The sequence below is a fragment of the Oncorhynchus kisutch genome, linkage group LG25, assembly GCF_002021735.2.
Source record: "Oncorhynchus kisutch isolate 150728-3 linkage group LG25, Okis_V2, whole genome shotgun sequence".
In the NCBI taxonomy this organism is placed as follows: Eukaryota; Metazoa; Chordata; class Actinopteri; order Salmoniformes; family Salmonidae; genus Oncorhynchus; species Oncorhynchus kisutch.
Window position 1 is genome coordinate 25906040 of NC_034198.2, and position 22957 is coordinate 25928996.

A 22957-nucleotide genomic window follows, 5' to 3' on the forward strand; every position below is an offset into this window, starting at 1 on the left:
TAATTGTAATAAAAGTGAGCAATCATCAGCACTCGATTGTTTTTGTCTGGATACTTGGCGTTCAAAGGGTAAAGGTTAAAGTTTGTCTGTGAAAACACCGGAACACGTGTTAGTGTTAAAATAGTAAGTAATATCTAACATAATTTGCTAACAAAATCGGTTTATAATTCATAATTTTATTAAAATTAGAGTGTTTGAATTGTTCAGACATTGCTTCGTGTTTTCTTAGTTAAAAGTACAGCTGAAAGACCCATGATTAGCTTAACTTGATTTAGCTTAGCCGTGCATGCTAGCCGTTGATCATGTAGATTCTCGCTTGTTCTTTCTAGCGTCTCCTTCGATTTTGTTACAACCTCATGACACACTAAATATGAATGACTTTCACTTGTATTATTTACTTCTTTCTACTTAACATGTCATTTTTGACAGATGTTAGCATTGCAGAAACAACCTTGGCGAGTTAGTAACTAAAGCTAGTACCAAATATTTGTATATCTGTACTAGAACAGTAATAGCTCATCATGTAGTAGTACTATATCAATGCTACTTGCTATAAAAACAAATCTGATTACACGTTTGTTTGACCAGTGCACTCCAGGCATGGTACATTTAGCATTTCACTGCAAGGTCTACCTACACCTGTTGTATATGGTGCATGTGACATACATATTTTTATTTCACAATCATGTGGATTCTTGCTGTTTCAAGTCCATTCACCAGCTTGCTCCATTATACTAAGCAGTCAGAATTGAACTTTAAGTAAACGTCTCCCTCTCCTGGCCAAATAAGGTAAGTCCTTTAGTCTGAGAACTGTATTGACTCAGGTCAGTTTCTCCACAGGCCAGGCTTCGGATATGGCTGCCATGTACTCTGGTATTCACTTGAAGCTCAAAAACCCCAAGACACCCTGGGTGGACAAACTGAAGCTTGCCCGTTTTGCATGGATTTCATCACAGTGCTTACTTCCTAACAAAGAACAGGTAACACATCTGCCCATCAGATATTAGGTGAATTATACCAGCATGTTTATTGTCTCTGTAAACCTTATTTGTTTTATATTGAAGTGCTGTGTCCTATATCTCCTTACAGGTACTCTTTGATTGGATAAGTCATGCATTGACAGGCTTTTACAGTAAGAAAGTGGAGTTGCCACAGGTGGTGGTGGAAGGCTTGTGGATCTACCTAGATGATATTTTGCACAGCAAAAAGCTACATAGTGTGTTGAGCCAAGGAAAAACCATCAGCCTTCGTTTGGCAGTAGCACAAGTAAGTTGGTCATAAGTGCCGATGATCAGTATGTAATCGCTACACTTTTAGCAGCTTAAGTTAGTTTGATGCTTTTCAAGATAAGGACATTGATGGTACAGCATACCACCCTGCATCTCACTGCTGGCTAGCTTCTGAAGCTAAGCAGGGTTGGTCCCTGGATGGGAGACGAGATGCTGCTGGAAGTGGTGTTGGAGGGCCAGTAGGAGGCACCTGTTCCTCTGGTCTAAAAAAATATCCCAATGCCCCAGGGCAGTGATTGGGGACATTGCCCTGTGTAGGCTGCCGTCTTTCGGATGGGATGTTAAATGGGTGTCCAGACTCTGGTCACTTAAGATCCCATGGCGCTTATTGAAGGAGTAGGGGTGTTAACCCCGGTGTCCTGGCTAAATTCCCAATCTGACCCGCATACCATCACGGTCACCATCACCAGCTTACAATTGGTTCATTCATCCCCCTCCTCTCCCCTGTAACTATTCCCCAGGTCATTACTGTAAATGAATGTGTTCTCTGTCAACTTACCTGGTAAAATAATTGTTTAAAAAAAAGTACACCTGTTTTATTGAATTTTGACAGGTGATTTTTCTTTCCAGGTTATAATTGAAAGGATTCAGGAGTTTAGCTCAGGGACCTCCTCAGCGTCTGTCTCCACCGTGTTGAGCTGCTGTCAGGGCATCCTTTCCTCCTCAGTCCTCTCTGTCACATTCACCACTAAGTACGAGCTACTGGTGGAGCTGTTGGCCAAGCTGTGTACCCTGGGCTGCTCCAAGCTCAGTCAGCAGCACGCCACAGACCCCCTGACACCCCAGGTGTTTGAGGTCCTCCTCCTTACCCTGAGTAGTTACCTCGCGGTCCAAAAGCAGCAGGCCAATGCCAACCGCGTGTTTGCCCAAGTCACAACACACCTGCTCCAGCACCTCCTCCTGCTCAGACACCTATTGACTTCCAGGGCCTGGATGGCCGAGGATGACTCCCGTGTCCGCCAGCACCTGAGTAGGGACATCCGTGGGAAAGTAGACACCATCCTGCAGTCTGCTCTCTTCCTGCCAGACCACCTCCAGGCCTATAGGGAGGAGCTCCTCTCAAAGCAGGAGCCAGGGATGAAGAAGGGAGCAGTGGGGAAGAGCCTACTCTCCCCAGTCAACTCGATACTCTCAAAGATTTGTGCACAAGGGTACTGTGACACTGATCTCCATTTTGCGGTCAGGTCGAGTTCCCTCCCGCTGCTCTTCAAATTCTCTCTGGATGCCTACTGTAAAGGAGGAGATAATAAAGTACTCTGCTTTCACATGTTAACACAGTTAATCGCTGCCTTGGATTTCACAAATGAGGTGACTCTCAAAGACCTGTTTGATGGTGAAAACTGGAGCTTAGCTCTGCTGGCTTTGGAGAACCTCTTGAATTTATGCTTGACGGCAGACATTTACAATGTGGTGGCTGACAGGATAAAGTACGAGGAGGTTCAGTTGATTTTCTACAGGAAGGTGGTGAGGCTGTTGTTCGACAATGCCCAGCCCAGCATATCAGCATGGTACCGCTGTCTAAAAGCCCTGCTCAGTCTCAACCACCTGATCATAGAGCCGGACCTGGACGAGCTGCTGTCGGCAGGATGGATTGATTCCGACTGCACAGAGCCACGGGTTAGGAAGGCACGCGAGGCCCTCATCTCCTCTGTTCTCCAGATCTATGCCAAGCTGAGGCAGCTCCCCAAGCTCTTCGAGGAGCTCCTGGCTGTCATCTGCCGCCCAGCAATGGATGAGCTCCGACAGCCCGTTCTCCCAGAGGCAGTGCATAGGACGCTCAGCACATGCCTTCTGGACAACCCCACCAGCCAGACTTTGGAAATATGCTGCCTCATTTTAGAGAATGTAACAAGCTATGTACTCCCGGATCTGGAAGGAAACGAAGACATGTCCCTGAAGTTGTTCTCCTTGAGTGTGCTCTTGTACTCTGTGTTGTTCAGCCTGAAAACTTTGGACAACAGCACACCAGTTCCTGTTGTGAGGCAAACCCAGGCTCTAATGGAGAAGATGCTCCAGGTGGTGAAGCCAGTGCTGCAGCTGGCTGAAGGCCAAGCCCCAGACGTCCCTGGGTGTCAGAAAGTCCAAGATGCAGGCCTTCTGCTAAAGTACACTTGGGTGGAGGTGGACACCCTCTTTCAGATTCACTGTACGAAATACACATCTCCAGCGGACCCAGCTAGCGTTAACATACTAGACGACATAGGTATTCTCCTCTCTGGTGTGACGGCGACAGGTGAAGATCAGGCCTCTCCCATCGGCCAGCACTGTAGCCCCATGACTCACCTCCTGCAAAAACTGCTCACTCTCCAACAAATGAAGAAAGTTATCCTAAGCAATGAGCTCTTGGCACAGACTAGAGCTTCAGATGTCCTCCGCAGAGCAGCCCAGTACATTGTGGGGAGAGGAGATCCTCAACTCTGCCAGCAGAGTGACCAGCTATGGGACCGTCAGGTCAGTAGTGTGGATGCCAGCACGTACCCAGTGGCACATTGGTACCTCGTTACCACAAACCTACCCATGATCTCGCCATTCCTCACTGAGGACGAAGTGTGTCATATAGCTGATGTTCTCCTCAGCTCCCTACTTCAGAAGACACCAGATGACACCACTGAGAGGCTGTCTGTCTCTCTCATTTCCAAAGATCTGCTTGAGAGCCTTGTTCTTGTCGAGTTACCCACTATTTACTCTGCTGTTGTCAGATGTGTCACTCAAAGGATTGTAGGGATTCTCAGCGGCATCCCAGACATGGCCTCTGTCTGTCCTGCACTCATGAAGTTGAGTGAAGTAAGCTGTTTGACAGCTGGAGACAAAGGAAGTGCAGTAACTCAGTCAGATGGCGATGTCACTGAAACCCATTCTGCTTTGAAGAGACTGGAGTCCATAGCCCAACACATACTGAACTCTAGTACAACCGGAGCCTCTATAACCCTATCTCAAAGTCAAGCCGATAACCTTTTAAGCTTACTTCAAGTCACCAATGCTCTTAACCCAGATGGAATGTCCTCTGAAGACTTTTCAGGGCTCTTTTTACTCTTATTCCTCATGGTCACAGACACACAGCTACATAATGATGTGAAGCCTGCCGTAACAATACATCTGCTGAACCAGCTCTTCAGTCTCATGGGGTTGCTTCTGGCAGGGAATAATTCCCATCATGTTTTAAAGATTGTGCATGGGAGTAGCCTCTTGGAGGCATCTTTGACAGCTCTCTTTTCACACAGCAATAAGGGCCTCTTTCAAACCGTGGACAGCTCTGCTTGGCTGACTTTCCTAAAAACCGTCCAGGATTTCATCCAGTCCCTGATCCTATTGATAATCCACAGAAAGAGCAGTGTCCGCCTTAACCTGGAGAAATTCACCAACTATTTGGTCAATAGCGAAGTTGCCGTTATGGCTTTGTCTTCTCTCCCAGGAAACATTGAAACAGGGGGCCTGTTCGCCGTACAGCTCCTGCTTGCGTCTATGAACACACTGTGCCAGGCCATGACATCCAGCCTCAGGACAACCAAGCAGCTAGATGAGACCCTGAGTCAATTACTGGGGAAGACCACTGCTGTCATGGGCCCTGCCATCCAGGCCAGCCTGAGGGCTCAGACAGGCAGTCTACTAGGCCAGGCCTTCTCTGTGGATTTGGTGACCGGGATGGTGAGGAGCGAGCTGGCCTGTGCTTGCCACCAAGATGAGCCTAGCGAGGGCATCACACAGGAGAGTCTAAGCCACATGGGCATGTACAGGAACTTCAGCCAGCAGATTCTCAGAGAGCTGTGCCCATCCCAGCGCCCCATGGACTTCCTGGTCTCATCGCTCCACTTCCTCTCAGCGTACTATGCTGCTGCAGAGATGACCAAAGCCCTTGGCCAGGAGGAGCTCTTTGTGGCAATTCTGCAGAATGTCCACAAACTGCTTGCAGGTACGCGCTCTTATTCCACAACAATCAACGTTTTTTTTAATCAGACTTGGTACAGTGTATTCTGAGATGCTCACCTGTGTGTGCGTTGTGTGATTTCCTACTGCTCGTAATATCTGTAAAATAGCGCTCAAGTAAATGTCAAAGTACATTTCCTGTACCATTGCTGACAGACACTGATAACTAAAACATACATAATTAAGCATTTGCACAGAATTTCTCTTGAACACAAAATAATAATACATATTATTATAAAAAAATATTATTCAAAAGAATTGTACATTTAGAAACCATCTCATTTCCCAGTAATGGATAAATATAATGATAGCGTTATGGATTGATACTTCACGCCTATTATTTAATGTTAACCATAACTCTTCTGTGTTAGCCCCATGGCTGTTAGTATCAGAGGTGAGGTCCCTGGAGGAGCCAGTAAAGGAGCTTCTGGACCAGCTGCTGGTCAGGAGTACCCCAGAACAGTTCCACCTTCTCCTGCTGCTGCTCCGAGACGGACTGGATACCTCCAAGTTCAGGAGCGGCTGTCATAGGGTAGGTGTTATATTTACTGCAAGTGTTACCGTACAAGTTGTGATATTACTAGCTACTGTAAAATTATGCTATCTGAGTTACAAGCTACTGTATTTGGTGTCCTGAATACTTAAACACTGAAGTCTGGATAACATTTCCTATATGGGCTACTAAATTGTATTTAACTCCACCTTTAAAACCTAGCCTTATATTTTTCCTACTAAATAATTCAGCACAGGAAACCCTCAATTTTCCCTCTTCTCAGTTCTCCTCTACAGAGAATTTCCCTAAAATGGTTATGTGGGCTTTGTTGACACACTACAAAGAGCACACTGTATTTTACAGGAAGTCCTTTCAACTGTGACGATAACGAAGCTGCTTGCCAGCGGCCTGCTTCCAGAAACCTGCTTAAAGGCGTTCTGGCTCATTGCACCTCAGATCATATCTGCCTTAGTAGTAAGTATTTACTGTGACATTTGATGTGCTGATTTGGATAAACAAGGATTGTTTATCCAAATCAATTGATGCCACTGAAAAATATTATTTGAGCTAGAATCACTCAACATCCAGTTATGGTGAAGGTACAATGTGTCCTTCTCACTTAAAAACCTGCGTCTTTCTCACTTAAAAACCTGCGTCCTTCTCACTTAAAAACCTGCGTCCTTCTCACTTAAAAACCTGCGTCTTTCTCACTTAAAAACCTGCGTCTTTCTCACTTAAAAACCTGCGTCTTTCTCACTTAAAAACCTGCGTCTTTCTCACTTAAAAACCTGCGTCCTTCTCACTTAAAAACCTGCGTCCTTCTCACTTAAAAACCTGCGTCCTTCTCACTTAAAAACCTGCGTCCTTCTCACTTAAAAACCTGCGTCCTTCTCACTTAAAAACCTGCGTCCTTCTCACTTAAAAACCTGCGTCCTTCTCACTTAAAAACCTGCGTCCTTCTCACTTAAAAACCTGCGTCCTTCTCACTTAAAAACCTGCGTCCTTCTCACTTAAAAACCTGCGCCCTTCTCACTTAAAAACCTGCGTCCTTCTCACTTAAAAACCTGCGTCCTTCTCCCTTAAAAACCTGCGTCCTTCTCACTTAAAAACCTGCGTCCTTCTCCCTTAAAAACCTGCGTCCTTCTCACTTAAAAACCTGCGTCCATGCTTCAAGAGGGACAAAACAAAGCATTGGCTTTGGCATAGACTTATTATCGACTTAAAGGGTAAATGTGTTTCCTATCTAACGTAGAAACCCCCTTTGGGCATTGCAGAGAGCACTGTAATTAGAACCACAGTCTGGCTGTCTGTTACAAAGCATGTCACGCTTCTCCTCCGCTGTGCACTGTCTCCTGGGTCTTGGATCTGATACGGGGGAAGAATTTATTTAGCTGGGGAAAGCCAATTTTGGGCTGCAGCAGTAAGTGTCTCTCCCTCCCTGTTACTGTCCCATTTAATTGAGCTGAATCTGGTTTCATTTATCAATATTGCCCCTTCTCACCTCATTGCAACTCTGCGGGAATAACTAACGTTAGGTTTTACAACACAACTACAATCCCTCACTGTGTTCACAACACAAACGGGAATGTTGCCTCATACCTTAATTGGTCTACAGTATATCAGTTTTTTTCTGTTCTCTCTATGGCTTACTTAGCCCTATTGCCAAATCCAAATTTAAACTTTCATTGCTTAATTAACACATTTATTTACTTGTTGTCATCAACCATAGTAAAACATTGAGACATCACATTTTGAGAACCCATACAGGATGTAGTACTTCACTCCTTGCTAGTTTCTCTCTTTCTGTCCTTCATCTTAAATCCATATTCCTCATTATATTCATCTCTGGTTCAACTCCCACGGTCCTCTCTGCTCTCTCTCAGTTTCTAGTGAAGGAGGCTGGCAAGGAGCCAACCCTGACTGCTGCTCTGACCGTGCCAGTGTTGTACACTCTGACAGCCATGCTCCGTCAGGGGGAGTGGATGCTCTCCAACCCCCACCACGTGACCATGGTGCTGGGGGCCCTGCAGTTTGTCCCCCTTGAGCACCTGACGATGGAAGTCTACCACGCTACCTTCGAGGCCATTCACGAGGCTCTGTTTGCAGTCATCCATTGTCACCCGCAGGTTAGTGGCCTGGATTCGATAAATGTGTTTTTAGCAACGCACATTCACCGTCCACCGGAGGATCTGTCTTTTTTAGCCATCTATTTCCTGTGCTTAAGGAGTGCAAAATCCACTTGTCACTTTAATTCCATTTTGATTGATTGCTTTCTTTCCTTTTAATACTGTGACTTTCATAGTTTTGCTTGTTCCTGTTGTTTTTTCCCCTCCCGTTAATGTTACAACCGAGGAAATGTATGTAATGACCTATCAAACACACTCCGGTAATGGCTGAAATGGTCTTAATAGAATACATGGTCTTTCTGTTGAATCTATAAGAACGCTAAAGCTTCTCAGGGATTTAACATACCGTCTCGAGACTTACACCGTACCCAAACCGGCCTCGCACATGCCACCGTGCGCAAATTGATTTTGTCCCCCCACACCAGACGCGATCAAGACACGCAGGTTAAAATATCAAAACAAACTCTGAACCAATTATATTAATTTGGGGAGAGGTCGAAAAGCATTAAACATTTATAGCAATTTAGCTAGCTTGCAGTTGCTAGCTAATTTGTCCTATTTAGCTAGCTTGCTGTTGCTAGCTAATTTGTCCTGGGATATAAATGTGGTTGTTATTTTACCTGAAATGCACAAGGTCCTCTACTCCGACAATTAATCCACAGATAGAATGGTCAACCGAGTCATTTGTAGTCATCTCTCCTCCTTCCAGGAATTTCTTCTTTGGACTTATATGGCGATTGGCAACTAACTTTCATAAAAGGTGTATAACCACCACCGACCTCCGATCGTCTTTCAGTCACCCACGTGGGTATAACCAATGAGGAAATGGCACATGGGTATGTGCTTCTATAAACCAATGAGATGAGAGAGGCAGGACTTGCAGCGCGATCAGCGTCACAAATAGAACTGACTTCTATTTTAGCCTTTGACAACGCAGATGCTCATTGGTGCACGTGAGCAGTGTGGGTACAATAATTGAATAACATGTATGTCTAAATGTATTTTGCTATGCACCCGAGGCAAGCGGTGTAGTTAGCATGTTAGAGTGAAAGAGAAGAAAGATCACTTTATTTTGAGGGGTGTTCATTTTTTGTGGAATTTTAAAAACATACAATTGAAATGTTTACAAATTTAGATGCTCTGAAATTAAAACAACTTCCAAAAATGAATACTCAAATTATAATGATGATATGTTTGATCTCGCAAACAATGTAAAGTATGTTTTAGATAGGTGTGATTTTTTATTAGGGAGGGATCTAATTTTACTGGGGTCGAGGAGTGATCCAAAATAGGGGAGGGGCAAAATGATTCTTGTTTTTTTTTGCGGAGGTTTGTGTTTTTGGGGGGGCACAGGGGATGGTAGTGCGTTTATTTTCCCTGCTTAACATTTGCTTTTCTGCTCGTATTTTCCCTATAAACAATAGCTTGACTGACTTTTGATATTACCCTAATAAAGTTGAGAAACATTTGTGAATGTTTGGTATGGTGTGGCTATTATTAAGCTTTAGCTACTGCAGGCCAATTGTGCGCTGCCCTATGGATCTCCCAATCATGGCCGGTTGTGATAAATCCTGGATTCGAACTAGGATGTCTGTAGTGACACCTCTAGCGCTGAGATGCAGTGCCTTAGTCCGCTGCGCCACTCGGGAGCCCCAGCGCTCCAGCTGACTCCGACAGTTGAACTTCAGGTGAGGGAAAACTACAAGAGTTACACCTATAATATAACAATATTATGCTTATCTTTGTACAAAATATTTGGATTGAAAATCTGTATAGCAGACGCAGTAGCCATCTGACAAAGTTAGTTTTGATGTCTTCACTATTATTCTACAATATAGTAAAAATAAAAACCCTTGAATGAGTAGGTCTCCAAACTTTTTTTTTTATATTGGTAAATAAAATGAATCAACCAATCCAAACTGTATAGAGTCCAAATGATGAATGGAAAGAGTCATCTATTACGAAACACCAAAAATGTTAATGACATTCAGAGATTGCCAAGCCTTCAAAACTGGGTAAGCCTACAAGGTAGGGAGGGATGTATTGTCTGTTTGTCAAGATTAGAGGTCAACCGATTTAATTGGCATGGCCGATTTAATTAGGGCCGATTTCGAGTTTTCATAACAATCGGCATTTTTGGACGCCAATTATGGCCGATTACATTGCTTTCCACGAGAAAACTGCGTGGCAGGCTGACCACGCGAAGGTAAGTTGCTAGGTCGCATTAAACTTATCTTATAAAAAACAGTCAATCTTAACATAACTAGTGACTAACTACACATGGTTCATGATATTACTAGGTTAACTAGCTTGTCCTGCGTTGCATATAATCAATGCTGTGCCTGTTAATTTATCATCGAATCACAGCCTACTTCGCCAAACCGGGGATGATTTAACAAAAGCTAATTCGCGAAAAAAGCACAATTGTTGCACGAATGTACCTAACCATAAATGTCAATGCCTTAAAATCAATACACAGAGGTATATATTTTTTTAAACCTGCATATTTAGTTTAAGGAAATTCATGTTAGCGAGTAATATTACAGTTGAAGTCGGAAGTTTACATATACTCCAACCTAAGTGTATGTAAACACTAATTTTTCAACCACTCCACAAATGTCTTGTTAACAAACTATAGTTTTGGCATGTTGGTTAGGATATCTACTTTGTGCATGACAAGTAATTTTTCCAACAACTGTTTACAGACAGGTTATTTCACTTATAATTCACTGTGTCACAATTCCAGGGGGTCAGAAGTTTACATACACTAAGTTGACTGTGCCTTTAAACAGCTTGGAAAGTTCCAGGAAATGTCATGGCTTTAGAAGCTTCTGATAGGCTAACTGACATCATTTGAGTCAATTGGAGGTGTTTCTGTGGATGTATTTCAAGGCCTACCTTCAAACTCAGTGCCTCTTTGCTTGACATCATGGGACAATCAAAAGAAATCAGCCAAGACCTCAGAAATAGATTGTAGACCTCCACAAGTCTGGTTCATACTTGGTAGCAATTTCAAAACGCAGAAGGTATCACATTCATCTGTACAAACAATAGTACGCATGTATAAACACCATGGGACCACGCTGTCGTCATACCGCTCAGGAAGGAGATGCGTTCTGTCTCCTAGATATGAATGCACTTTGATGCGAAAAGTGCAAATCAATCCCAGAACAGCAGCAAAGAACCTTGTGAAGATGCTGGAGGAAACAGGTACAAAAGTATCTATATCCACAGTAAAACGAGTCCTATAGCGACATAACCTGAAAGGCCGCTCCGCAAGGAAGAAGCCACTGCTCCAAAACCGCCATAAAGCCAGACTACAGTTTGCAACTGCACATGGGGACAAAGATCATACTTTTTGGAGAAATGTCCTCTGGTCTGATGAAACAAAAATAGAACTGTTTGGCCATAATGACCATCGTTATGTTTGGTGGAAAAAGGGGAAGTCTTGTAAGCTGAAGAACACCATCCCAACCATGAAGCACGGGGGTTGCAGCATCATGTTGTGAGGGTGCTTTGCTGCAGGAGGGACTGGTATACTCCACAAAATAGATGGCATCATGAGGATGGAAAATTATGTGGATATATTGGAGCAACATCTCAAGACCTCAGTCAGGAAGTTAAAGCTTGGTCACAAATGGGTCTTCCAAATGGACAATGAACCCAAGCATACTTCCAAGGTTGTGGCAAAAATGGCTTAAGAACAACAAAGTCAAGGTATTGGAGTGGCCATCACAAATCCCTGACCTCAAATCTATAGAAAATTTGTGGGCAGAACTGAAAAAGTGTGTGTGAGCAAGGAGGCCTACCAATCTGACTCAGTTACTCCAGCTCTGTCAGGAGGAATGGGCCAAAATTCACCCAACTTATTGTGGGAACCTTGTGGAAGGCTACCCAAAACATTTGACCCAAGTGAAACAATTTCAAGGCAATGCTACAAAATACTAATTGAGTGCATGTTAACTTCTGACCCACTGGGAATGTGATGACAGGAATAAAAGCTGAAATAAATCATTCTCGCTACTATTATTCTGACATTTCACATTCTTAAATTAAAGTGGTGATCCTAACTGACCTAAGACAGGGAATTTTTACTAAGATTAAATGTCAGGAATTATGAAAACTGGGTATAAATGTATTCGGCTATAAATGTATTTGGCTATGTAAACTTCCGACTGCAACTGCGCGCGTGTGTGTGTACACACACACGCGCGCAGTTGCAGTCGGAAGTTTACATAGCCAAATACATTTATACACAGAGTACACACACACACAGAGTACCATTTTGGACACCTACTCATTCAAGGGTTTTTCTTTTTGTGTACTATTTTCTACATTGTAAAATAATAGTGAGGACATCAAAACTATGAAATAACACATGGAATCATGTATTAAACCAATTTTTTTTTTAAATGTTATCACAATATATTTTATATTCTTCAAAGTAGCCACCCTTTGTCTTGATGACAGCTTTGCACACTCTTGGCATTCTCTCAACCAGATTCTTGAGGTAGTCACCAGGAATGCATTTCAGTTATCAGGTGTGCCTTGTTAAAAATACATTTGTGGAATGTATTAATGCGTTTGATCCAATCAGTTGTGTTGTAACAAGGTAGGGGTGGAATACAGAATGTGGCCCTATTTGGTAAAAGACCAAGTCCATATTATGGCATGAACAGCTCAAATAAGTAAAGAGAAACAAGTGTCCATTACTTTAAGACATGAAGGTCTGTCAATACAGACATTTAAGAACCTCTGAAGTTTCTTCAAGTGCATGAAGTGATATGATAAAACTGGCTCTCATGAAGACCCAGAGTTACCTCTGTTGCAGAGGATAAGTTCCTTAGTTACCAGCCTCTGAAATTGCAGCCAAATTAAATGCTTCACAGAGTTCAAGTAACAGACATCTCAACATCAGCTGTTCATTGGAGACTGTGTGAATCAGGTCTTCATTGTCGAGTTGTTGCAAAGAAACCACCAATAAGAATAAGAGACTTGCTTGGGCCAAGAAACATGAGTAATGGACATTAGACCGGTGGAAATTAGTCCTTTGGTCTGGAGTCCGAATTTGAGGTTTTTGGTTCCAACCGCCATGTCTTTGAGACACAGAGTAGGTGAACGTATGATCTCTGCATGTGTGGTTCCCACCGTGGAGCATGGAGGAGCTGGTGTGGGGGTGCTTTGCTGGTGACACTGGCAGGGATGCATTTAGAATTCAAGGCACACTTAACCAGCATGGATACCGCAGCATTCTGCAGCGATACGCCATCCCATTTATTTATATATATATATATATATATATACAGTGCCTTGGATTGTATTTATCATCATTCGTCATTTAGGTCAACATTGGATCATTCAGAGATCCTCACTGAACTTCTGGAGAGAGTGTGCTGCACTGAAAGTAAAGGGGCTGAATCATTTTGCACGCCCAATTTTTCAGTTTTTGATTTGTTAAAAAAGTTTGAAATATCCAATAAATGTCGTTCCACTTCATGATTGTGTCCCACTTGTTGTTGATTCGTCACAAAAAAATACAGTTTTATATCTTTATGTTTGAAGCCTGAAATGTGGCAAAAGGTCGCAAAGTTCAAGGGGGCCGAATACTTTCGCAAGGCACTGTATATAGATATAGAGGTTGACCGATTTAATCGGAATGGCCGATTTCAAGTTTTCATAACAATCGGCATTTTTGGACACCGATCATGGCCGATTACATTGCACTCCACGAGGAGACAGCGTGACTGCTTGACTACCTGTTACGCGAGTGCAGCAAGAAGCCAAGATAAGTTGCTAGCTAGCATTAAACTTATAAAAAACAATCAATATTAACATAATCACTAGTTTATCTAGCCTGTCCTGCATTGCATATAATCGATGCGGTGCCTGTTAATCTATCATCGAATCACAGCCCAAACGGCTGATGATTTAACAAGCGCATTCGCGAAAAAAGCACTGTAGTTGCACCAATGTGTACCTAACCATAAACATCAATGCCTTTCTTTAAAATCAATACACAAGTATATACAATTGTTTGTACAAACCTGCATATTTAGTTAATATTGCCTGCTAACATGAATTTCTTTTAACTAGGGAAATTGTGTCACTTCTCTTGCATTCCGTGCAAGCAGAGTCAGGGTATATGCAGCAGTTTGGGCCGCCTGGTTCGTTGCGAACTGTGTGAAGACCATTTCTTCCTAACAAAGACCGTAATTAATTTGCCAGAATTGTACATAAATATGACATAACATTGAAGGTTGTGCAACGTAACAGCAATATTTAGACTTAGGGATTCCACCCGTTAGATAAATTACGGAACGGTTCTATATTTCACTGAAAGAATAAATGTTTTGTTTTCGAAATTATAGTTTCCGGATTTGATCGTATTAAAGCCCTAAGGCTCGTATTTCTGTGTGTTATTATGTTATAATTAAGTCTATGATTTGATAGAGCAGTCTGACTGAGCGGTAGTAGGCAGCAGCAGGCTCGTAAGCATTCATTCAAACAGCACTTTCCTGCATTTGCCAGCAGCGCTTCGCTGTGCTTCAAGCATTGAGCTGTTTATGACTTCAAGCCTATCAACTCCCGAGATTAGGCTGTTGTAATGTGAAATGGCTAGCTAGTTAGCGGGGTGCACGCTAACTCAATTGGTGATGTCACTCGCTCTGAGCCCTTGAAGTAGTTGTTCCCCTTGCAGAGTCCCCCCGCGGTTTTTGTGGAGCGATGGGTAACGATGCTTCGATGGAGGCTGTTGTCGATGTGTCCCTGGTTCGAGCCCAGGTAGGGGCGAGGAGAGGGACTGAAGCTATACTCTGTTACACTGGCAATACTATAGTGCCTATAAGAACATCCAATAGTCAAAGGTATATGAAATACAAATGATATAGAGAGAAATAGTCCTATAATAACTACAACCTAAAAGGAACCACCAGCTTTCATATGTTCTCGTGTTCTGAGCAAGGAAGCTGGGCCAATTGTGCACCGCCCCATGGGCCGCCCATTCGCGGCCAGCTGCGACAGAGCCCGAACCCAGTATCTCTAGTGGCACAGCTAGCACTGCGATGCATTGCCTTAGACCATTGCTCCACCCGGGAGGCACCCGTTTTCTTTATTTTAACACACACAAAAAATACCTGATACAATAAGAAAATATACAAGTGCATTTTTAAGGGGAAAAAAGTCATACCTGAATTCCCACAAAAATACCAGAATTTTCTATATTTGTCCATGCCAGCAAAAAATATTCTGTTGTATAATTCAGTCAATATCTGGGGATTATAAAAATTGTACATATCTTCATTGTTATACTTGCTAGTGTTTTATCATTTACCCAGGAAATCATATTGTGCATTCAGTGTCCACTGATCTACGGACTGACCTTAGAAAGATTGTTTGGCAACTTAGGTTTATAAGAACAATTCTCACTGTACCAGAATTTGAATCATATGTCCAAATTCACAATAACATTATCCTAGTTGCAGTACTTTGACAACAACTATGCTTCAGGTTTTTTAGTCTCAATCCCGTTGGGCACCAGGTTACTGTAACATATGATGTTATCTGATACAAAAAATACCTATCCAGACGTTGAAAGATCTGAAATGCGTCAGCAACGTCTGAGCAGAGGAACACAACTAGAATCTTTCCCTGGCTTGATTCAGCCTTTTACACAAGCGCCCAAGGGAGTGACTAGCTTACCCCTTCCCCATTCGCCTTATTCTCCGTCAACCTTGGATCCAGGCCAGCACCTAAGTTAGCCTGTTTCAATCTGACATTGAACATATTTTGAGGGTGGTAACCAGGGAAAATATCCCACTGCCTCCCGCTGTAGGCAATGAAGCAGTTTCTTTTCTCAGAGACAAACTTCAGAATCAATTTCTGGAAAGGGCTGTTGGTCTGTGCCAGAGGGGTGCTTAAGTGGAGGCAGATGTGCTTTGGAGAGGGGCACGTCTTTGGCGTGAACACTGGAGGGTGCATGGAAACTATTACCTCGCTGACTGATGACTCATAGGAATATCGCAGTGCCTGAGAATTGTGGGCCAGTTTTTTTTTATCTCTTTCTCGTTTAGAGACTGATGGCACATGACTAAATCTAATCAAATCTGAATGTCTTGCAAATGCAATGTTGTCAAAGTTTTACTTTTTGTAACGTGGCCCTATTTTGGTATGTACCCAGGTGATGCTGAAAGCGGCACCGTCCTTCCTCAACTGTTTCTACCGCCTGGTGGTCTCCATCATGCATGAGGGGAGACAGAAGGGCGAGGCCGAGAGAGGTAAGGCCATCGGTTCATGCATTCAATAATTTATTCACTCACCCATCCACCACTTCATACAGTAATCTAAGTATTCTCCCATTAACTCATTACCTCAAGTGATAAGAATGACATTGGCGTTTACAGGAATTGGCTAAATGTTCTTCCAATAAATGATTTAGCAGTTTCTATTTTCTTGTTGGTTCCCATTTAAAGAAGCGCAACCACCCATCTTCATGTGTATTAAATGTATTTTTCAGCATTTAATCATCACACCCTTTGATAAGTATGACACCGCCTGTTGTTTTAAAAGTTGACATAATATTTAGCCTGGGTTCCTCCCAAGGGAGTCCTCTGTAGATATGTGCTGTCAGTGTCAAACGACGCCAGCATACTGTCGCCAGGCTAACCAGTCCTGTTAATCGGGCAAGAGTATTTCATGGCATTGAAGTATGTTATAGGTGAGTCGTATCATGTTATACTATTTAAGAGGTGGTCGTGCCCACTCCACATTCCCAAGCAGACTACACATGAAACTGGGCCTATTTTAATCTGCTGACCTTACCCTGTGGGAAGAGAGAAAGGAGAAGAATGGTTTATCCTTCAGTAATGTTACATTTCTGTTGCTGGTTGTATGCCCTGCTGGTCCCCGTGTACTGGATCAAAACCAACATGAGGGAAATACAACAAAAAAACAATCCCACTGAGGGTGACAGAACTGTCGAAGTAGACATGAAAAGCACAGTGCACAGCTGGAGTCCCAGCCAAGCTCGTGGATGAACACCTTGTTAAAACCCTGTAATCCTGTACTGCTAAATGCATCCCGTATGAGTTGAATCAGTGTTGAGGAGCTGTATTCAGCTATGTGATCAGCATATTCAGGATACATTGTTTTCCTGTTTCTGAAAGAAACGACATAAGACAGCAACATGATTTCAACATCAGAGCTTACCTGACGTTATTGACGAACAGGAAATAATGACATACTCAATTATTCAACAGTAATTGTCTTCAGGTGGGGTTTATTTTCTTGATATCATAGATAACACATTCTTAATGAGAAGACTGTTTGTGTTGGTCTTCCATAGCCAAAGGAGGCCACCACTGCAGACATCTGGGCAGATCTCCCCTGTTCCAGACAGAGGAGGAAGGGTCAAGAAGGAAAAATGGAGTGGAGCAGCTCATTCGTTTTAACTAGCATGTCAGGCTCAGCGCGTCATGTAATTAGTTCCTGGCTGGCTCTGTGAAATATAGTAACCCTTACGGGATACATTTCATGGAGACTGGGTTGTTTGGCAATACCTGCCACCCAGACAATGGTGGCCATATTTCTCCTCTGTGGCTATAGCTATACTGTACATCTAATGAGTCACGAGAGGAAAAAAGGGATGGATAAATTGTTCCAACCCAGCCTTTGTTGTCTAATGGGCTAAACTGTTTTATGCAGACTGTGAGCATAAACATTAGTCTATACACAATTAGAATGGTTAAATGGCTCTTGTTGCTCCATATTCTGCTCTTAGCTATCATGATTGAAATCTCAACTTGTACAAAACCCTATTCTTATTGTACTGCTCTGTCACAATGCATTCACAATATATTAATTCTCAGCCCGCACCCTTGGGGTTTGATTCAAATGCTGTGCTTTCATCAGCAGTACAGCCCAAGTCTGCTTCAGGAGAACAGTGCACTCTGAACACACACTGCTGCATCACTCAGTCACCATTGTGTACAAGTTGTACCACTTCTGGAGTTCTGGCTGAAATGAATGTTTAGCCTTCAGCGTTTGGTGTGGTCTAGTTTTCAAAAAGCTTTGCTCTTCTATTCCCCAGCCCCTGAGATCGATGCGGAGGTGCTTTTGAAGTGTGCTCGTCTGGTGGAACGCATGTACTCCCACATCGCCACCACAGCCGAGGGCTTCACTATCCTCTCCTCCTTCATGGTAGCACAGTACGTCAGCGAGCTACAGAAGGTAAGATCTTCTCTCATCAAGGAAGATGGCCGTGACATTTCGCTCACAGTTTTAAAAGGCGATTAGGCTATTTTATTATACTTTTGCAGGTTGAAAACATGAATTTTCATCCTTAAATGGCCTCCAGATCTTCCTTCTCTCCTTTATCATCCCTCACAAGCCCTTACATCTGAAGGAAATACACTATCTGCACATTGAATACCAGGATTTTAATTTGATCCATTGCTGTTTGTTATGGTGGAGTTAAACCATGCTTGCTATTGCATTTAGAGCTGCTAAGGCAAGTCCTCTGGACTTCTCAGATTTGAAGGAAAGACAAGTCAACATTTTCATTTCCGCCATAATCTTGTCCCAACCTGCGCCAACTTGTCCTCTAAAGGACTGTACTTACTGTAGACTCTGGTAGAGTATTTGTCTGTCTCATTATGTGATGCCTTCTGAGCATATCTGGCACTGTCTCAATGTGGAGAAACCACATTTTTTCCTAGGGTCTACGAGACTGCATTCACGTTACTTGACTGCGTGCCATAGTCAGCATTTTCCATGGAACAGGCAGAGAGAGGGAAGAAAATGTATGCCCTCTCCACTGTAAGTCGCTCTGGATAAGAGCGTCTGCTAAATGAAATGGCTAACATGTCATTTTGCAAACTCTAAGATGCATGAGGATTGATTTGTAATAGCAAACTCTTTGAGTAAGAATTAAACAAAAGATTGGTTACTGCAATAGTTCAACGCTACCATTGTTCTTTCAAGGTTAACTAAGCCAAGAAACCCACCTCAGTATGTGCCTTGGCATCTCTCGAAGAGGTTTTGTTGAGGCACTGTCCAGTTTACAGCTGGCAGTACATTATGTTCCTACCAGGCTTTCAGAACTGCCTCAGCTACGTTCACAAATAAAGGTGTAAGAAAGAGGCAAAACACTGATCAGCCATCTCACTCATCACACCAACATTATGATGTTTCTGAGTCTATTTTAATACCCCTTCCCCAGCCTCACTCTGTCAAATTGAAACCCTCACCTCCCTTCTTCTCCTTTCCACTCTCCTCCACGCCCTCAAGGTTACTCTGCAACCAGACATCAAGAACCACCTGACAGAGGGAGTTTACAGGATCCTGGACCTCTGTGTTGAGCAGGACGTTAAGTTTTTGAACACCACCCTCCAGATGGGTGTCAGAGAGGTGTTCAACGATCTCTATGGCAGTTATACTCATTACCATAAAACCCAGCGGCAGGGAGAGGAGAAATACACAGCCTGACATTTCTCTCTTTCCAGAAATACTTTTTCTTTATAGCAGCCAAGTTTTTTTTTCTTAAACAACTGTTTAAACATGTAAATTGTATTTTTATGTTTGTGTGTTGGTTTAGTAGTGGGACAAAAAAGGTAATTGACAACAAATGATGTTTCAAGTGTGTTTTATTTTAATACATTGTTTGGTCTTTCTTGTATTGATGGCTAATGTACTGTAACTTTAGACTATCCAATTTTCAAGATTTGATTTACAGTGCCTTCAGAGAGTATTCTTACACCTTGACTTATTAAAAATTGTTACAGCCTGAATTCAAAATGGATTAAAATGTTTGTTTTTTCCGCTCACCAATCTACACACAATAAATACCCCATGATGACAAAGTGAAAACATGTTTTTCAAAAATAAATAAAGTATTCCCACCCCTGAGTCAATACATATTGGAATCACCTTTGGCAGCGATTACAATTGCGAGTCTTTCTGGGAAAGTCTCTGAAGAGCTTTGCACGCCTTTATTGTACAATATTTGCACATTTATTTTTAACAACAATTCTTCAAGCTCTGATGTTGGTGGTTGTTCATTGCTAGGCAGCCATTTCCAAGTCCAGCCATAGATTTTCAAGTAGATTTAAGTCAAATCTGTAACTAGGCCACTCAAGAACATTAAATGTTGTCTTGGTAACCAAGTCCACTGTATATTTGGCCTTGTGTTTTAGTTTATTGTCCTGCTGAAAGGTGAATTTGTCTCTGTCTGTTAGAAAGCAGACTGAACTAGGTTTTCCTCTAGGATTTGGCCTGCGCTTAGCTCTATTCAGTTTCTTTTTATCCAAAACCGTTCAGATGCTCCAGACTATTGTGTGAGAAGACCAATTTTCATGGTCTGAAAAACACTGCTCTAGCTCTGTCACCTTTCACAGCAGATGCAGAAGTGTGACATAGGCGGATGCGGTGGATTGAAACGCATCCAACACTAATTACAATTCCACTTGGGTGCAGACGTCAACTTAAAAAAAGAAAAGAAATGAAGCACATTTTTACTCCTGAACTTGTTTAAGCATGATATAAAAGGGATGTAATAATTTTATACTTTTTTTTTGTTTTCATTTGGAGACATTTCTAAAAAAAGGAATTCCACTTTGACATTATGGGGTATTGTATGGGTAGACCAGTGACACAATCTCAATTTTAATCAACTTTCAATTTGGGTTGTAACAACAAAATATGGAAAAAGTCCAGGGGTGTGAATACTCTGTTTCAGATGTGACGAAAAAGGATAAAAGTAAATGATTACTATACCATTACAAAGGCAAATTTGAAATGGTTTAACCCAACATATACAGCGTGTACAAAACATTAGGGACACCTTCCTAATATTGCGTTGCACTCCCTTCTGCCCTCAGAACAGCATCAATTTGTTGGTGTCGAAAGCGTTCCACAGGGATGCTGGCCCATGTTGACACCGATGCTTCCCACAGCTGTCAGGTTGTCGATGTTCTTTGGGTGGTGGACCATTCGTGACACACACAGGAAACTGTTGAGCGTGAAAAATCTTAACCCTAATTGCTCCTATAAGTCGCTCTGGATAAGTGCCTTGCTCAAGGGCACAACGACAGACTTTCACCTTGTCGGCTCATGGCTTCGAACCAGTGACCTTTCGGTTACTGGCCCAATGCTCTTAAACACTAGCCTACCTACCACCCATACACATACACAGTTTCAATTGTCTCAGGGCTTAAAATCCTTCCTTAACCTGTCTCTTCCCTTTAATCTACACTGCTTTTGAAGTGGATTTAACAAGTGACATAAGGGATCATAGACTGACCAAGTGAAAGCTATGTCATGGAAAGAGCAGGTGTTCCTAATGTTTTTTTACATTCATTGTATAGTGGAGGGGAATGTCATTGACTTTATCACATGCATTCCTCATGAAACATTGTGCCTGAAACTTTCTCTTGTGATTTGCCATACATTTGTTATTAACTACCAGATGAGAAAATCTTAGGAGAAATGTGTATTATATTTGGGGTTGGCTTTTGAAGACGAATACGGAACATCTTATAATTTTATAAATAATGAACAGTATAACAGATGTGTTTTACAGGCGAAGTCATTATGGAACTACAGTTTTTGAACGTTATCATTTTCCATAAGGGCTCCTCAAGCGAGTATAAATCCTTCAGTAAAACTCAATATATTCATTTTGCAAGCGTTGTTTTCCTTTTCTCTTGTCTCAATAAGTATTTGTTCCCTCGTGTAATATATGGGACATTTCTCGTGTGTGTGTGTGTGTTATCCACTACCAACCTTGAGTTTGAGCAGCCAGTCTTAAATGTTTCATTTTACATTTGAGTTATTAAGCAGATGCTCATATCCAGAGCGATTTACAGTTAGTGCATTCATCTTAAGATAGCTAGGTGGGACAACCGCATATCACAAGCATAGAATGTAGACCTCCGTAGTCAGAGCTAGAAAGGGGGGGGTCGAGGTGAGGAGGGTTATTTAAGATACTGTTTGAAGAGGTTGGGTTTCAGATGTTTTTGGAAGATTGGCAGGGAGGGACTCTGCTGTCCTAGCCTCAGGGGGAAGCTGGTTCCACCATTGGGGTGCCAGGACAGAGAAGAGCTTGGACTGGGCTGAACGGGTAGGTGTGGGAGGGCTAAAAGACCTGAGGTGGCAGAACGGAGTGCTCAGGTTTGGGTGTTGGGTTGGAGCATAGCCTGAAGGTAGGGAGGGGAAGTTCCTCTTTCTGTTCCGTAGGTAAGCACCATGGTCATGTAGTTTCCATTTGAATTACTCTTAAATCTCATAAACACATATTGTGAAGTAATTACATGAACATGGATTGTTTTAGTCTTAGACTGTTTGTTTATTTAGCTAAAGCTTTTACTTAGCCAGGTCAGATATCTGGCAGGACTGCCATTTCTCCCTGCGGTTTTCTGCAACTGTCATGATTTACAATGCCTGAATCTACCAACTTGCCTGGCAAGGTTTCCTATAAGATTCACTGAAGCTCATTTATTTAATTAAACTGGTTATTTAATTAGAGTGAATGGCCACTGCAATCACCGAGTTGGCCAAAAGTTTATATAAAACTTGCAGGCCAGTGACATCCAGGCAAAGTGGAAAGACTTCTGCTTTAAATAATGAAGCAGGGCATTTCTGGCTCCCTTACACATTCCCTCCTTACTTTGCTAAAATGAGCGTTCTGCTGGCATCTTTCCATTCTCAGTTCTCCCAAAGTCATAACCCTGACATTGCCTCACAACACGAAGAAATTAGAACAATTACTGTCTGCCTATTCTCATAGGGTTGCTGTGTGTCAACCGGGTGCCATTTATGGGCCTAATTGTGTTAGTGAATATCCCTTATGGCCTTCAAATGACCAGAGAGGGTAAACAGACAACTTGTACTCATGGTATGGCTATATGTAATTCTATCATACCTATCAATCAAGTTAGAGTAAAAAGCTACCTTAGCTGGCATGACTGGTGGCAAGGTTGGTAGACTTTAGAAAAGCAAGCAATAACTAAATGTACTGAATAAGACTCACATACCTTTCAATCCTTTACCCAGATTTTAGCAGAGATGCAGACAAGCACATTTAGTTTCTTTAAAAAAAAGAACCACCAGGAGACAGACAGCTCAAGAGGTAA

At 42.5% G+C, this 22957-nt stretch overlaps 1 protein-coding gene across 1 annotated transcript; it reads left to right on the plus strand.

Moving 5' to 3' along the window:
- Positions 1–36: 36 nt before the first annotated feature.
- urb2 (URB2 ribosome biogenesis homolog) lies at positions 37–21502 on the plus strand. Its single transcript, XM_020460545.2, has 10 exons — positions 37–123; positions 841–980; positions 1090–1266; positions 1860–5199; positions 5585–5745; positions 6070–6180; positions 7590–7832; positions 16009–16105; positions 17917–18056; positions 19116–21502. The coding sequence occupies exons 2-10, from the start codon at positions 855–857 to the stop codon at positions 19311–19313; spliced, it is 4593 nt and encodes a 1530-aa protein (XP_020316134.1). The 5' UTR covers positions 37–123; positions 841–854; the 3' UTR covers positions 19314–21502.
- The last annotated feature ends 1455 nt before the right edge of the window (positions 21503–22957 follow it).

Bases quoted from the DNA above. Each gene is read 5' to 3' on its own strand.
- urb2 (XM_020460545.2), top strand. From the start codon at position 855: ATGGCTGCCATGTACTCTGGTATTCACTTGAAGCTCAAAAACCCCAAG. The intron at 5,746-6,069 runs GTAGGTGTTATA...TGTATTTTACAG, and splicing joins TCAGGAGCGGCTGTCATAGG to GAAGTCCTTTCAACTGTGAC. The intron at 7,833-16,008 runs GTTAGTGGCCTG...GTATGTACCCAG, and splicing joins TCATCCATTGTCACCCGCAG to GTGATGCTGAAAGCGGCACC.